At 42.5% G+C, this 18,530-nt stretch overlaps 1 protein-coding gene across 1 annotated transcript in view; it reads left to right on the top strand.

The window, feature by feature from the left end:
* MAML2 (mastermind like transcriptional coactivator 2) overlaps window positions 1–18,530 on the top strand; it is a 262,658-nt gene that overhangs the window by 234,957 nt on the left and 9,171 nt on the right. Inside the window, exon 4 of the mRNA XM_073613045.1 lies at window positions 17,542–17,703. Coding sequence (XP_073469146.1) covers window positions 17,542–17,703 — 162 coding nt within the window. The remainder of the gene's footprint in view (window positions 1–17,541; window positions 17,704–18,530) is intronic.

Below are 18,530 nucleotides of genomic sequence, written 5' to 3'. Positions count from 1 at the left end.
CAGCGTGTCACTTGCCACCATCGCCACTCGTCACTATCTTGCCACCAGATGCAGCTTGTCACTTGCCACCGTCCCCTGCAACCAGATGCAGCTTCTCACTTGCCACTGTCACCTGCACTAAACGTGTCACTTGCCATTGTCGCCGCTCGTCACTATCCTGCTACTAGACGAAGCTTGCCACTTGCCACTATCACCGCTCGTCACTATCCTGCCATTAACGTAAATGTATTTTATTGGGTTTTTTTGTGATAGACCAACACAAAGTGGCCCATAATTGTGAAGTGGAAGGAAAATGATAAATGTTTTGAAAATGTTTTACAAATAAATATCTGAAAAGTGTGGCGTTCATTTGTTTTCAGCCCCCTTTACTCTGATACCCCTAACTAAAATATAGTGGAACCAGTTGCCTTCAGAATTCATCTAATTAGTAAATAGTGTCCACCTGTGTGTAATTTAATCTCAGTATAAATACAGCTGTTCTGGGAAGCCCTGAGATGTTAGAGAACCTTAGTGAACAAACAGCATCATGAAGGCCTAGGAACACACCAGACAGGTCAAGGATAAAGTTATGGAGAAGTTTTATCCGAAAATGGAAAGAGTATAAAACAACTGCAAATCTACCAAGACATGGTCGTCGACCTAAACTGACAAGCCGGGCAAGGAGAGCATTAATCGGAGAAGCAACCCTGGTAACTCTGGAGGAGCTGCAGAGATGCACAGCTCAGGTGGAAGAATCTGTAACACAGGACAACTATTAGTCATGCACTCCACAGTGAGTCTGGCCTTTATAGAAAAGTGGCAAGAAGAAAGCCATTGTTGAAAGAAAGCTATGAAAAGTCCTGTTTGCAGTTTGTGAGAAGCCATGTGGGGGACACAGCAAACATGTGGAAGAAGGTGCTCTGGTCAGATGAGACCAAAATTGAACTTTTTGGCCTAAAAGCAAAAGCTATGTGTGGCGGAAAACTAACACTGCACATCAGCCTGAACACACCATCCCCACCGTGAAACATGGTGGTGGCCGCATCATGTTGTGGGGATGCTTTTCTTCAGCAGGGAAAGGGAAGCTGGTCAGAGTTGATGGGAAGATGGATGGAGCCAAATACAGGGTAATCTTAGAAGAAAATTTGTTAGAGTCTGCAAAAGACTTGAGACTGGGGCGGAGGTTCACCTTCCAGCAGGACAACGACCCTAAACATACAGCCAGAGCTACAATGGAATGGTTTACAGCAAAGCATATTCATGTCTTAGAATGGCCCAGTCAAAGTCCAGAACTAAATCCATTTGAGAATCTGTGGCAAGACTTGAAAATTGCTGTTCACAGACGCTCTCCATCCATTCTGACAGAGCTTGAGATATTTTGCAAAGAAGAATGGGCAAAAATGTCACTCCGTAGATGTGCAAAGCTGGTAGAGACATCCCCAAAAAGACTTTCAGCTGTAATTGTAGTGAAAGGTGGTTCTACAAAGTATTGACTGGGGGGGCTGAATACAAATGTACCCCACATTTTTCACATATTTATTTGTAAAAAATGTTGAAAACCATTTATCATTTTCTTTCCACTTCACAATTATGTGCCACTTTGTGTTGGTCTATCATATAAAATTCCAATAAAATACATTTATGTTTTTGGTTGTAACATGACAAAATGTGGAAAATTTCAAGGGGTATGAATACTTTTTCATGGCACTATACTAGGGCCAATTTAGACAGGAGCCAGTTAACCTACCAGCATATCAACAGGGTGTGAGAGCAAACCGGAGTACCCTAGGGAAACCCATACAAGCACAGAGAGAACATGAACGCTCTATGCAGGCAGTGTCCTGGATAGGATTCAAACCGAGGGCCATTTTTTTGCAGGATGTCATTGCTCTCTATGATGGAGAGGAGTACCCACAATGAAGTTGAAGCTCATCTAGAGGTTGTTTCTGATTCTGACACTCCCGGGGTGCGTGTCATTGACAACCTAGGCTTAAAAAAAAGGGCCCTGCACCATTTTGGTACGGATGCGGTGCGATTTGAATCCTACAAAATGAATGGCTCAAATCGCACCGCACAGACATTTGTGTCATGTGTGGCCCAGCCCAGAGTATGGGATCCTGTGGGATCTTATGTGTTCACAGCAAGTACAGTGTCACTGCACTCACTTTATCTTCCCTTACAAGCCTCACCACTTCTAGGAGTCATGATCTACCTATACCAGGGCTCGACGAACCCCAGGCACCAGGTCGCCATTGCGACCAAAAGTTTTGACCTGGCACCAGAGCTGCCGCCCGAATGCTGCACACACCCCGCACGCGCCCCTTCCACTATGTAACCTGGGCTCCGCTTGCCCATGTGCGGGCCCGGGACCAGCATAGCAGGTGCGGCTGGGTAGAGAAGCAGGGGGAAGGGAGGGGAGCGGACACACGTCCGCTCTCCTCACCTTCTACTTGTTGACATGGAAGTGACGTGTGATATAATTTTCTGGTTCCCGTTGACAGTTTCCCCCGGTCATGAAGGCTGGAAAAGAATGTAATGCAGTGCGATGCGCCATGCATTACATTCAGTGGAGCACGGGAAGACATCCAGGGTCTTTTAGACCCTGGATGTCTCATTAAAGAGAACCTGTCACCAAACAAAATTTCGAGGGACTGTCCCTGATTTGGAGCAATGTCCCTCTGTCCCTCATTCCTCCTCATTTGTCCCTCATTTTGGTCTGATCTATATAGCTGTACATAAAATGCACTTTTTATCTATCAAAAAGTGTTTTCCAGTGCTAAACCTTTCATCTGATTTATAAATTGCTGCATTTGTAAATTCCAACAGCCAATATAAAGTAATAGTAGTGGTAAAAAAAAGCACTTGTGGGTTTAACCAATCTTTTTTTTTTTGTAAAATTTTCCTTTAATGGGGTGTGGCAAGGGGTGTGTCCTATGCCTGCATACTTTTGCCGATAGGTGTCCCTCATTCCCATCTCAAAATGTTGGGAGGTGTTCATATTGGACCTTTTGTCCCCGATGTGATGGGGAAAAAAAGTTCCGTTAAAAAAAAAAAAAATGTTTTTCATTGTAAAACATTAAAGTTGCACCCAAGCAAAAAAAAAAACCCTCCCCCCCAATAAAAATTGAGCCCCCCCACATATACGCACGTACAAATATCAACGCACGCAGCGGGGTGCCTATGCCTGAAAATGTTGATTGCGATACACGTTAAATATCGCCGTGCACGCCGGAATTAGAGCAATAATTCTAGCACCAGACCTCCTTTGTAATGCTAAATTGATGACCTATAAGGGGCTTTTAAAGCGTAGCCTATGGAAAATATAGGGTACTGACATGTTTGAGGTTTGACATGTTGGGTATCTGTTTACTCGATGTAACCTCCGCTATTACATTTTATCAAAAAATTGGGTAATTTATTGCGCCCTAAAATGAACTTTTAATGTTTTTTTAACTGAAATTTTGTGTTTCCTAGACCTCAGCGGTAATATTTTGTAACATAAAAAAAATTGAAACTACCGTTATTTTATTCTCTAGGGTGTCTGCTTTCAGAAAATATATAACGTTTGGGGGTTTTATGTAATCTTCAGGCCGAAAATTATTTTTTAAACGTGTGCAAAATATGCAAAAATGGCTCTGGCTGTGAAAGGGATAAAGGATAAGGTCACCTTTGGGGACATGGTAAACCGTAAGATTTGTTAAAGAAAACTGGCTCCTAACTTTTTTTAGCTGGCTTCTAGATTCAAAGCAAATTTGTCAAGCCCTGACCTATGCTGTTGTCACCTGGACACTTAAGCCTCGTACACACAATCGGATTTTCCACAGACAAAGTGTCAGACTTTTGCCCGAAGGGCGTTGGCCATGAACTTGTTTTGCATACAAACGGCACACAATTGTCGGCCAACAAACACGAACGTAGTGACGTACAACGTGGCTTTTCAGCTCTTTAGCGCAACCCTTTGGCACCTTCTGCTAATGTTGTGTTTGGTGAGTATTGATTCCGAGCATGCGTGTTTGTACTTTGGACTTTTGTCTGACGGACGTCTGACACACAATCGGAAAATCTGACAACAGACCGTTGTCCATGGAAAATTTATAAGCCTGCCATCCAACATTTGTCCGCAGAAAATCTGACAACAATTGTCCGATGGAGCGTACAAACGGTCGGATTTTAGGCGAACATTCTGTCAACACACAATTCCCGTCGGAAAGTCCGATCGTGTGTACGAGGCTTTACTGCTCTTTTCAACTGTTTGTCAGTGTAATTGTAACAGCTTTGCACAATGGAAGGACATGTGGTGCCACAACATTTTTAGCTTGAGAACCTTATGAGAAGAAAATATCTTGACTATCCAGGTTGAAGAGATATTTACTGTACATTACGTAGCAACAATTAAAGGGTCAGTACACCTAAAAGTAATATTTAAGTTGTAGGAGGAGCCTGGTTGGCTGAGTCAGTCCCTGGCTCTTTGTGTTTTAGATACTTAAACAGGGAGATCTTCCTGCCATAGTTCTCGACTCTGTTCTTTTCCACCTGAGAGGTTTGGGGTGTTCCAGCCTACCTTTGTGGGTTCTAGCACCTCCAGTTGCATTCTGGAGAAGAAATGGATCCAAAACGATGAAGAAATGGAGAAAAAAAAACAGGGAGAGCCCCTCATACTGGGCACATTAAGTGTCCAGATCCAGAAACTCAATGCAAAGCTCTCACCAATGGAGTTCTCATGAGCAGGAGCGCTAGGTCTGCAAAAGATCTGGGGCTAGAGCCCATAGCAGCGATCCCCGACCTTTTTGCATGTCCCCGGGGGGGGGGGGGGGGGACCGGTGGTAAGCAATTTTTCACGGGCAATGACTGGTGTTGGCGCTTTAATCATCATGGCACCGTGGTTGATCTGGTGTCAGGGTGATTGAAGTGCATTATTTCTATTGTTACATGCTAATATATAATGAAGTGGTTCAACTCACGATACTGCAGAATCAGTGGGAGCCCTGGGCGTGTCACTTGCCACATCTCCTGCCACCAGATGCAGCGTGTCACTTGCCACCGTCACCTGCCACCATATGTGGATTGTCACTTGCCACTTTCACCTGGCAGCAGATGTGGATTGTCACTTGCCAAGTCACCTGCAACCATCTGCAGATTGCCACGTCTCCTGCCACCATTTGCAGATTGTCCCTTGCCACGTCTCCTACCACCATTTGCAGACTGTCACTTGCCACGTCACCTGCCACCAGTTGCAGATTGTCACTTGCTACGTCTCCTAGCACCATTTGCAGATTGTCACATCTCCTGCCACCATTTGCAGATTGTCACTTGCCACGTCACCGGCCACCAGATGTGGGTCTTCACTTGCCAACTGATGTGGATTGTCACTTGCCATGCCAGCCAGTGCCACCAAATGTGCATTGACGCTGAATTGGTGTCAGGCTGACAGCACTGGTCCATTTAGTGAGAGCAGGAGAGCGGTGATGCGGGGCGGGCAGTGAGAGATGATGTCATCTTGCTGGTCCCCACCGCACCTCCGACATTGAAACTAGGGGGTCTGCAAAGTGGAACTCCACGATGACAGGAAGCACGTGACCTCCACTCCACCGTGCTGTGAGGGCGGAAGAGCGCTGATGTGGAGCGGGCAGAGAGAGAGATGTCATCTCTGCTCGTCCGCCCGCTCGCTTCTCTCCTCTCCTCTGCCTCTCTCATGCAGCCAGCCAGCCTGCCACAGCAGCCGCAACCCGCTGGTTAGGCAGGGATCCTGCGGCAAGAGACTCAGGGCTATGGGCCCCAGATTCGGGGCTATAGCCCCAATAGCCACCCCCTAGCAACGACCCTGCTCATGGGGTATAGGGAACTGTCCTGTGGTTTACCTTTCCTAGCAAAAACTGAAATATTTGTATGGGATAGTAGATCTAAACTCAGTCGCTAAAATATAATGTAAACTGTTTTTCAACAAAGTTTTATTTGGTCCTCCAAGAACAGTCAAATTGCAAAATACATTATTTCCAGGAATACGTTCCTCAAATACTTAGTTTTTATGGAATCACAATTTATACAATAGCCGGTTTACGATTATAAGAAATAGGGTGCTTGAGTTCCAGATATAGAACATGTAGACATTGAGATATGACGAAGGAGAGGGGCAGGGGTGGTGGGATAAACTCTCTTTGTATTATTTTTGTAGTATAAAAAGAGTTTACAGCAGTGATCTATTTGAGTTTTTACACTGGAAGTGATGAGAATCTTGGATCTTATAAGAGTCAGTTTTTGAAAAACAACCAGATTGTGTAAAATTAAGGAAAATCAAATCTTTTTTTCTGATATCTTTCTTTAAGCTTATGTTGTCTGTTCTCAGAAGCCACTTTTCCTCTGGGGGAGGGGATATGTGATTTCCATTTGCTCAGTATCAAGCCTTTAGGCTGGGTTCACACTAGAGCAAGCAGCGGCTCACCGCAGGAGTCCGGTGCATTTCCATTCACCGTTTCAGGTCCGATTTCAACCCGAATTTTGGGCTTTGGGAAATGAACCAAAAGACGCACAGGACTCCTGTGCAATTCGCACTGGAGTCTCTGCGGAGATGTGTGAACCTGCTCCATAGAGAGCCGGTCACAATCTCCTGTAATGCGAATTGGATGTGGGGAAACCCACATCCAATGCGCAATAGCATGAACCCAGCCTTGGCTGTATCCAGGTGGGGCAGCTTCAATTTTATTTAATTTTTTTTGCGGTTGGGATGGTTGCTTTATGAAACACAATCACCCAAGGATCACATTTATTCTGAACACGTGATAACTTGTTTCCAGTAGTCTGTCAGTGGCGAGCATGACAAATTATTTCCAATTATTGTAGGCATCTCTAAGATTTTGGTGAATTTTAGTGGATCCTCTTTCTTTAACCACTTCAGCCCCGGAAGGATTTACCCCCTTAATGACCAGGCCATTTTTTGCGATACGGCACTGCGTCGCTTTAACTGACAATTACGCGGTCGTGTGACGTTGTACCCAAACAAAATTGATGTCCTTTTTTCCCCACAAATAGAGCTTTCTTTTGATGGTATTTAACCACCTTTGCGGTTTTTATTTTTTATGCTATAAACAAAAAAAGAGCGACAATTTTGAAAAAAAACAACATGTTTTACTTTCTGCTATAAAACATTAACATTCTGCTATAAAAAAAGACTGTAAAAAAACAAATGTATTCATCCATTTAGGCCAATTTGTATTCTGCTACATATTTTTGGTTAAAAAAAAAATCCCAATAAGCGTATATTGATTGGTTTGCGCCAAAGTTACCGCGTCTACAAAATAGGGGATAGATTTATGGCATTTTTTATTTATTTATTTATTTTTTACTAGTAATGGCGGCGATCAGTGATTTTTAGCGGGACTGCGACATTGCGGTGGACAGATCGGACACCTAACGGGCATTTTTGACACCAGTGACATTACTACAGTAATCAGTGCTAAAAATATGCACTGTTGTTGTACTAATGACACTGGCAGGGAAGGTGTTAACATCAGGGGTGATCAAGGGGTTAACTGTGTTCCCTCACTGTGTGTTCTAACTGTATGGGGGAAGGGCTCACAGACAGATCCGTCTTCATGCATAGCAGAAAGACAGGATCTGTGTGATCTCCCCTGTCAGAACGGAGATTTTCCTTGTTTACACAGGCAGATCCCCGTTCTGTCACTGCGGGGAACGATTGCAGGTGGCAATGTCCACCGAACCCGCTCATTGGCTCCCCCGCTGGCCAATGGGAGCACCCACAAATCGCAGTGTACGAGCCCGTCGAACACCTACCGCGATTTGCGCAGCCGAGCCAATGTTCCAGAGTATAACTGCGGCAGCTGGTCGGCAAGCGGATAAGCTAGCTTAATGTCGCTCCCAGGGTCAAAGATATGTTGAGTAAGTTAAAGAACTTTTGAATTTTGTTTAGTATTGAATTTTTGAAACGCGCACGTTGCAGGTCATGGCAACTCGATGTTCGCCGGAGGCCAACGATTGAGGTGTGGAGAGGTAGAATGGGGAGATGCCTATGTAAACAAGGCATTTCCCCGTTCTGCCTAGTGACATGACAGAGATCTACTGCTCCATGTCATCAGAAGCGGTGATCGCTGTCATGTGAGTTGTAGCCCATCCCCCCTACAGTTAGAATCACTCTCTAGGACACACTTAACCCCTTCATCGCCCCCTAGTGTTTAACCCCTTCCCTGCCAGTGTCATTTACACAGTAATCAGTGCAATTTTATAGCACTGATCGCTGTATACATGACAATGATCCCAAAATAGTGTAAAAAATGTCCGATGTGTCTGCCATAATGTCGCAGTCACGATAAAAATCGCAGCTCGCCGCCATTACTAATAAAAAAAAAAATAATAATAAAAATGCCATAAAACTATCCCCTATTTTGTAGCCGCTATAACTTTTGCGCAAACCAATCAATATACGCTTATTGATTTTTTTTTTTTACCAAAAATATGTAGTAGAATACATATCGGCCTAAACTGAGGAAAAAAATAGTTTTTTTATATATTTTTGGGGGATATTTATTATAGCAAAAAGTTTTAAAAAATTGCGTTTTTTTTTTTTTTTTTTTCAAAATCGTCACTCTTTTTTTGTTTATAACGCAAAAAATAAAAACCGCAGAGGCGATCAAATACCACCAAACGAAAGCTGTATTTGTGGGGAAAAAAAGGACGTCAAATTTGTTTTGGTACAACGTCGCGATGCAGTGCCGAATCGCAAAAAGTGCTCTGGTCAGGAAGGGGGTAAATTCTTCCGGGGCTGAAGCGCTTAAATTACACAAAATCTTGCCTAAGAGTTTGGATCCACTTTAACATCTAAATAACTGCATGTATTAGAAAACATTAGGCATGTGGTAACCTGTAGACTGTATGCCTCCAGGGGGACTGTGCCCAAAGCATGTTGTTTTACCTTCATACAGGAGGCCATTACATTTCAGCCCCTGTTCTTCTTTACATACATGTCATGCAGCATCAGAGTTATATACAGTGTTTTTCTCTAATTTAACATCAATGTAAAGCAGTATATCTTCCTGACCTTCCATTCAGTGATTCTTGGCCGGTGGACAGATAAGCTTACTTATAATAATTTCCAAACATCCTTGCCATAACCACAGCTTGACAGTATTAAGCATAAAACTCATCTAATCCTCTGAATGTATGTGCCATAGTCGGAGCTGCCAAGGACAGCACAGCTAAGTTGTACGGCTAAGCCTTGCTTTTCCAAAGAACATGGCTGGAATTCCAGACCCCACATGTCCCCTGGAACTTTCACTTTTTAAAAGTTTTAATTGTTATTATTATAATACAGAATTTATATAGCGCCAACAGTTTGCGCAGCGCTTTACAACATGGGGGCAGACAGTAGAGTTAAAATGCAAATCAGTACAGGAGGGATCAGAGGGCCCTGCTTGTTAGAGCTCACAATCTTTTAATAGGTGCATTTGCTGGAGAAAAACCCCCCAAAAAAACAGGGATCATTATTTAAGAATGAGTTTAAGGAAAGAATTGTTTTAGTTTGTCCCTGCCTCCACCCTGCTTCATGTTATCAAATTTGGCATCACCACTGCAAAAACTGGCAGACCACCACTCTGCTCTGAAGCAACTCCTCTCTTAAGGGGTCATAACCATATTTCAAAGGGAGAGAGGTTCCACGGTTCTTATTCCAACCTGTGCATCTTCCCCATAGCACAAGGAGGGATCCACACCCATATTGGATCTTTAGATGCTCAACATATTTCTTTGGGTTTAAACGTTCTGTATGGAATCTACCCAGTCAGCCATGCTTTCATTACACCCGAGAGATTTTCTGGCTTTTTTAGAAATTGAGGATGCATACTTGCACATCCCCAAGTTTCCAGCACATCAACACTACCTGCGTTTTGCTGTGGGCATACATTACCAATTTGTGATCCTTCTTTTTGTGCTGTCTACTACACCTTGGTTTTTCACCCAAGATGCCAGTTCCCTTTTCTCACTCTGCTTCGATCCCAAGACATTTCCGTTGTTGGATATTTGGACCACCTGGCTTTCAGGGAACAATCTGTGCCAGCTCTGTCAGTCAATGTTTGATGGAATGTGCAGATCCTACAAAGGTTCAGGTAGATCCTAAAGTCTCCGGAAATCTGTGTTGGGACCACCTGTTCACTTGGAGTATCTGGGCTCATACCTTAGCTCATAGCCCTGTCAATTGTTTTCCTTCTACAGAACCAACTTCACAAACTCTGCTAATAGGCTTGAACTTAGGCTCAAACTCTAAAGGAGCCAACCAACCCTCCACTTTTTATGAGGGCTTGATGACTACATCCTTCTAGGCTGTTCTATACACCCAATATCACTTCAGACTGTTGCAACTCTGGCAGTGGGGGACAGGCAGACTTTGTGTCTGGACTACTGCATTTGTCTACCCCCCAAAACTATGCTTTCCTTGGCTTAGTGAATCACAAGTCTAGCACTGGAAACAGGAAAATCCTTCCTTTCGATGGTCTGAAAGATTCTTATGATGGACTCCAGCCTTTTGGACTAGGGAGTCATCTTTGATACCCTGAGTGCAAGGGACTTGGTTGCCAGAGGAAGCTCATTTCCCAGTTAATATGCAGGAGCTCATGGTGATTTGGTTGTCCCTTTAACACCTCCAAGGTCATCAAACCAGGATTCAGTTGGGCAATGCCACATCAGTGGCTTACATCAACCATCTGAAAGAAACCAGAATTCTCACCTGGGCAGGAAGTAATGTTCTACCCCTATCTGCTGTGCACATCGCTGGCATGGAAAATTGGCAGGCAGACTTCTTCCGCCATCAGAGGCTGCAGCTGCTGGCCCATGTTACATGTTCTACCCTAAATATGGGTGGAACATATAACGTTCCAAAAGGTGAACTTATCCTTTAATTCGGTGCTACTGGAGAAGAGGCATTTAAAAACCTGTGGCTTTGCCCTGTTTTTTAGGGGAATGTGTTTACATCGTGACACATGGTGTAATAGACTATGTAAACATAGTAAAAGAGAAGAATCTCAGGTCTTTTGTACCCTGGTACTTGCAACACACCCTCAAAGGCTCCATGCACACTGGCGTAAAAAACTTTGCTTCTACAGGAGTTTTGTGTTCTGCCTGTAGAAGCAACTCAATGTTATCCTATGTGTCCATGCACATTAGGACGTTTACAGGCGTATTTTGAAATCAACGTTTAGAGGCAGGAAACAAAAGCCTTCTCTTTCGCGTTTCTGATTGGAGTTCACTGGCAGAAAAAACGTAAAACTCTCCTAAACTCATCTAGACTTTGTACAAAAAATGCTCTATATGAGGGTTTTTTACTCCAAAGAGAACAGAGGTTTTTTTAAGCCCAGTGTGCATGGAGCCTAAAATTTCAAACCACAAGACTTTTTTTATTCCAAATTGCAACCAACATGTACCAATTTTTCATGGAATATTATCCAAGCCATTGGGAATTCTCGTAAAAATGTAAGAGTCTAATTCACTTTTTACCCACATGCACTGACCTCTTAGTTATTTTGTATTTATTTTTTTCTCTCTTTTTTCCCAATGTGATAATTTGTGTACCAAGGATTCAATGCATCCTACCAGACTCCTCTTTTGGCCCCCACCTCCCCTTAGTTACAGCTCGGAGAAAAGGAAAAACTGTGGTTGCCACTTAAGCGGTATTTTACTGGCCTGGTTGATAAAAATGGGATATGTCACCAGTGTTATTAATAGGAAAGAGATCGCAAGGCCAGTATTTTTTCTCAGTGCTACCTTGCTTACACCCCAGCGTTTGGGTGTTTTAGGCATTCTGTAGGACTGATCTCTGTATTTCCATATGGTTCTGGTGACATTGCTCTGAATTTTGCAGTATGCTTCAGGTTTTGTGAGTGGTGCTATACTGATGGCCCTCCAGGGCCCTTTCGATAGTCCTCCTTACCATAGTAAACAAGTTTTCTTTTTTGAAGTTATTTTATTCCCGTCACCCAACGGCCCTCTGAAAAGAGAGTAAAATGAAAAGATATGTGCATTTTTAGTGCACCTATTATTTTCTATCCCCTACTATTCATCAGTACTTTAGTTTGTGTTATACTTACCAACATCACCACTGTCTCCAGTAGGGGAGGCAGGCATTCAACACACATTGGGCTGTCTATTACAGTGCCTTGCAAAAATATTCACCCCCCCCTTGGCATTTTTCGTGTTTTGTTGCCTTACAACCTGAAATTAACATGGATTGTTTGAGGATTTGCATCATTTAATTTACAGAACATGCCCTCAACTTTTAAGATGTCTTTTTTTTTTTTTTGTGAAGCAAACAACAAATAGGACAAAATAACAGAAAATGTCAATGTGCATAACTATTCACCCCCCTAAAGTCAATACTTTGTAGAGCCACCTTTTGCGGCTATCACAGCTCCAAGTCACTTTGAATTAGTCTCTATGAGCTTGCCACATCTTACCACTGGGATTTTTGCCCCTTCCTCCTTGCAAAACTGCTCCAGCTCCTTCAAGTTGGATGGTTTGCGCTTGTGAGCAGCAATCTTTAAGTCTGACCACAGATTTTCTATTGGATTGAGGTCTGGGCTTTGACTAGACCATTCCAACACATTTACATGTTTCCCCTTAAACCACTCAAGTGTTGCTTTAGCAGTGTGTTTGGGGTCATTGTCCTGCTGGAAGGTGAACCTCCATCCTAGCCTCAAATCACACACAGAGTGGTACAGGTTTTGCTCAAGAATATCCCTGTATTTAGCACCATCCATCTTTCCCTCAACTCTGACCAGTTTCCCGGTCCCAACTGCTGAAAAACATCCCCACAGCATGATGCTGCCACCACCATGTTTCACTGTGGGGATGGTCTTCTTTGGGTGATGTGATGTGTTGGGTTTGCGCCAGACATAGCATTTTCTTTGATGACCAAAGTTACATTTTAGTCTCATCAGACCAGAGCACCTTCCTCCATACATTTTGGGAGTCTCCCACATGCCTTTTCGCAAACTCAAAACATGCCATTTTGTTTTTTGCTGAAAGTAATGGCTTTTTTCTGGCCACTCTGCCATAAAGCCCAACTCTATGGAGCGTACCGATTATTGTCATCCTATGTACAGACACTCCAGTCTCTGCTGTAGAACTCTGCAGCTCCTCCAGGGTTACCTTAGATCTCTGTGCCGCCTCTCTGATTAATGCCCTCCTTGCCCAGTCCTTGAGTTTTGGTATGCGGCTGTCTCTTGGCAGGTTTGCTGTTGTGTCATGTTCTTTCCATTTGGTTATGATAGATTTGATGGTGCTCCTAGGGATCATCAAAGATTTGGATATTTTTTTTATAACCTAACCCTGACTTGTACTTCTTAACAACATTGTCCCTTACTTGTTTGGAGAGTTCCTTGGTCTTCATGACAGTGTTTAGTTACTTGTGCCTTTTGCTTAGGTGTTGCAGCCTCTGGGGCCTTTCAAAAAGGTGTATATATGTAATGACAGATCATGTGACACTTAGATTGCACACAGGTGAACATCATTTCACTAATTATGTGACTTCTGAAGGTAATTGGTTGCACCAAAGCTTTTTATGGGCTTCACAACAAAGGGGGTGAATACATACACACATGCCATTTATCAGTTTTTAATTTCTGAAAAATAGTTTTATGTATATATTCTTCTAATTTTACTTCACCAACTTAGGACTATTGTGTTCTGATCCATCACATATAATTCTGATTTAAAAAAAATCATTAAACTAAAGACTGTAATGTAACAAAATAGGTAAAAAGCCAAGGGGGGTAAATACTTTTGCAAGGCACTGTATGTCTGCTTATGGCTCCTACAGATATGATAGCAGCCTAACGGCCAACTGAAGGAGTTTCCATGGCAGACTAACAATGTTGTTTAGGTAGTGGCTTTTATTGTTGGTGTGAAACAAAAAGTGCTGTTACTGGCATGATCTACTGGGAACAAACTTTGCAAGAGAGTTACAAAAATTATTTGTTTAAAGTAAACCTGAGCCCAGCTTACTGTATAAATCTTTTTACATTAAATTACTGCCACTATATACCTTTTTGGCTGATCTGTATATCATGGTCACGTGGTAAACTGCAGGGTCTGCCCGAGTGCTGAGTGTTCAGGTAGGAGATGATTTCCACTATAGCCTGTGTCCTCATTCTGTTATGGGAGGCGGATCATCCATCAATCAAGATGTGACATCCCACCCACTGTGTTCCTTTTTTAGTTACTGGGCATGGAGGAGGAGGGAGGGACTGGGCTGTCATTTAGGATCTGTATACGCGCCCACATGTGCAATGTCAATATCATGTGACCTGAAAAGCTCAGGTCAGCAAGGAACTGTTCTCTCCAGCAATAGAGACCAAACTGAGCATGTACAGCTTTACTACTCTGACTGTGTCTTATCTGGCCTTGCCAAGAGAGACCCTGCAGAAGGTGGAGGATATGTGCATACAGGATCAAAGATCTTTTTTACACTATGCAGAGGATTAACCCCTTAAGTTCCACAGTGAGTATAACAAGCATGCTATTCAGCATATACAGACAGATTTTACTGTTGTGGGTTTAGTAACATGCTATAGACATTATACACGGTATAGTAAAACACTGGCTAGGAACACAGTTAACCCTATGATCACCCCTGATGTTAACCCCTTCCCAGCCAGTCTCATTCGTACAGTGACAGTGTATATTTTTAGCACTGATCACTGTATTTGTGTCACTGGTCTCCAAAAACGTGTAAAAAGCATCAGTTACTGTCAAAATGTCTACTACAATATCGCAGTCTCGCTATAAATCGCTCATCACCGCCATTCCTAGTAAAAACAATAAATAAAAATATCCCATTTTTTGTAGACGCTATAACGTTTGCACAAACCAATCAATATATGCTTATTGGGATTTTTTTTTAACCAAAATATGTAGCAGAGTACATATTGGCCTAAATTTATGAAGAAATTTGATTTTTTTTTCTATTTTTTTTTTATTGGATATGTTTTACAGCAGAAAGTAAAAAATATTGTTTTGGTTTTTTTTCCAAAGTTGTCTGTCTTTTGTTTATAGCACAAAAAATAAAAAAAGACAGAGGTGATCAAATACCACCAAAAGAAAGCTCTATGTGTGAGAAAAAAAGAACATACATTTTATTTGGGTACAGTGTCATACGACCGCACAATTGTCAGTTAAAATAATGCAGTGCTGTATCTCAAAAAATGGCCTGGTCATGAAGGGGGGTACATCTTCAAGTGGTTAAGAGAGATTTGGCAAAGCCAGCTCGTTAGAATCTGCTCTGAGAAAGTCTACCTGCAGACCAGTTTTAATTTTGACATCAAATTTTGATTTTGTTTTAGTTATAGTCTTTTGGCTAAAATGCCATTTTAATTTTAGGCCCATTTTAGTCATCTGCAATTGTTTTAGTTTTAGTCATATTTTAGTCGACTAAAACCTCCAGTACATTTTAGTCAAATAAAATCACTTTAGTCAACTAAAATCCAATGTGTTTAGTGATTAGGCAGCCAGCCATCATATTAAGAAGTGGCTCTGTAGGTAAAAAGAATGGGAGAGAAGCAGCGCCAATCTAAGTGCAGTATGTGAAGCAAAAAGGAACATTTATTAGGTATTGCACTTACAGGATAAGACCAAGCAAATGGCATATAAAAGAGACCAATCGGTGAAGTCCCTCTGGATGGAGAGCTGACCTTTTAGGCCCCCATCCATTGTTTTTTATTTTTTTTATTTTTAACATTTATTATTTTTTATCCTATTTTTTTACTTCCTTTTATTTTGGGCAGATCATTTTATGACATTATCTTTTACTTCTATATAATTTTTCACTTATGTTTTTATACTAGAATTCTTTGCTGTTTGTGTCATTAATAAACCACTGTTTAATTTATTACACCACTGACATGTTCCCGCGACCGCCACTTGCTGTGCTATTTCTATTATAGAGCCGGTGCGCTAAACCTTAATGTCCACCGGCACCGCTGCCCCTATCTAACCTGAGCTAAGATGGCCGCTCGGGAAGCCTGAGGAAGGAGCATGCATGCTCCGAACGCACGCCACGAACGCGCCCAACGCAGTCTCTTTGTCTTCCTCGTGATGCTCGCTCTCCCACCCACTGCCACAGAGCACTGGAAACCACCACCTCGGCCTGCAATGTGGGACTCTGCAGAACCCAACTCTCCAACCAGAGGGACTTCACTGCTTGGTCTCTTTTATATGCCATTTACTTGGTCTTATCCTGTAAGTGCAATACCCAATAAATGTTCCTTTTTGCTTCACATACTGCACTTAGATTGGTACTGCTTCTCTCCCATCCATGAGGGTAAACGTCCCTGCCTCACAAATTGATTTTGTTTCCGTTCATTAACGAAAACGTAATTGATTTTCGTCATAGTTTTCATCAGTGGATGAAAATGTGGTGTACTTTTCGTTTCGTTTTCGTCACAGTTAAAAGGCAGCTGACAAACATTTTGACGAAAATGTTTTCGTTGATGAAATTAACACTGCTGCAGACATATGAGGGTGGTCAGCCATGGTGCTCCATCCTCCGTCACCAGGAATGGATAGTAAAGCCAAGGAGAGGAACTTTATACTTAGCCCAAAACTCCAGTTTATATCAATGGAGAAGGGAGGAAGATGTCTATGAGAACCTAAAGTGAATCTTTGTATGTGGTTCACATATATCAGTCTTTCTCAACCAGGGTTCCTCCCGATGTTGCTAGGGATTCCTTGAGCAATGAGCCATTTCTTTTTAGCTATCTTTAAGGGGAATTCTTCCCCAAGAATTCAATTATAAGTAGCATTCTCTCCAGTGACCATTACATTAGGTAGATATAAGCTTTAAATATTATTATCAGAAGTTCCCTGAGACTGGAAAGTTTTTTCAAGGGTTCCTTCATGTTGAGAAAGACTGTTTTACATTATATAACTGGTTCACATAAACATTGACTTCTAAAATATAGCTTCTTAACCAGTTAGGTTTAAAAAAGACATGTGGCCATTAATTTCAACCCCTTTCTGATTTTTCAGGAAAGACAAAAGTTATACATTTAAGAGGATTGAACTAATACCGTCAAGGCTATGATGTTATGTTTCCTAACATGTTCTTCTATGTGTTTATGTCGCTGGTAATACTGTGCCACCGGCTGCAGAGCTTTTACTGTCCCCAAGTCATAGTAGGCATTTCTGGCTGAGTAGGGTCATCTTCATGGCAACCAAGGCAGGGGCCTGGGGCCCGGTGATGTCCAACTAAAACCCTCACGCTCTTGCAGCAAACCAAGGGGATAGCGCAATTTGTCAAAGCTGTGCACCTTGCTTTCGCCACATGATGGTGGATGCACTTGCAGGAGTTGGTATCTGATGTGGACAGGCAATGCCAGGACAGGCGGTGCAGATAGTGCTTCTCTGTCTGTATCAATCCTTGTCCATGTCATTTCGAAAGGAAAGGGGACCCAACGTTGCTTATTTGTTTAGGGCCCCATTCTGCCTAATTCATCTCTTTTTTTTTTTTTCTGGTGTGTAATGTAATGCTGAAACTTTACTAAATCTTTAGTATTTTTTTCTTAACAGGAGCAGCACACTAGCACCAGCCAGAGTCCTGGATCCAATACTGCTTCCTGTTCAAGTCCCAATGGTTATAACAACCAGCAGCCCTTGTTAAATCAGCAAATGGTGGACAAGACGAATATTCTGCAGAGACAAATGATGCAACAGCAGATGATAGCTAGAATGGTACTATCCTTTTCCTTTTTGCTTTCCAAAATTCATAGCTGTGATTTGCCCCACCCCAAAATTAAGTCAGTAATTGCACCCCCCCACCTTATGCCCTGCATTCCTGTCATCTAAGATGCTTCAAATAGGAGCTGCAGCATTGTCACCCCATGACAGCGAGTTGCATGAGGTGGACTTTGCAGGAGAACTGTAAGCTTCACCCTAATGTAGGTGGTGCCTACTTCCACTACTACAGTGGGTTGAGAAGACATTGGAGGGGGCAGTTAGCATTGACACTGCTGATTCACAAGCCTGTAGCTGGTCAGCCATCACTCGGCAACACCTAGTTCTACTCATTGCTTTCTGGACTGACAGCACTACCTCTGTTGCTGAAACCCTCCCACTGTGAACTGCAGTGTCTGGGAAGGGGAACGTGTGAGACACAAATGAAGGAGAGTTTGGTTCAGATAGGAACCTTTAGATGTACTTTTACTGTATTGAAAAGTAGAATTGCCTGAATTTTGAGACAAATCAATACACATAGAATACCTTCTTAATAAATAATTATGCATTAGCCAGTTATAACTGGTTATTGTGTACATCCTTATCATACAGAACACTTGAGATTCCTAGACCCTGGGTTTAAGGCTGGTACCTTCAAGTAATTGGACACTGGCAAAACTTTTAAGGACACACCCCTAAAACCCTGCCCCATTTAGGGAGTCCTCAGTTTTTTGCTAGTGTCCTAAGGTAATGGACCTCTTCTCCCTTATGGAGATATCACTCTTAACTAGATTATTTTTTTAACCTTGGGTTCTTCAAATAATTTTCTTCACTGTCTTCTAATA

This window comes from Aquarana catesbeiana, linkage group LG02 (assembly GCF_042186555.1).
Source record: "Aquarana catesbeiana isolate 2022-GZ linkage group LG02, ASM4218655v1, whole genome shotgun sequence".
Classification (NCBI taxonomy): Eukaryota; Metazoa; Chordata; class Amphibia; order Anura; family Ranidae; genus Aquarana; species Aquarana catesbeiana.
This window is presented reverse-complemented; position numbering and strand designations above follow the sequence as displayed.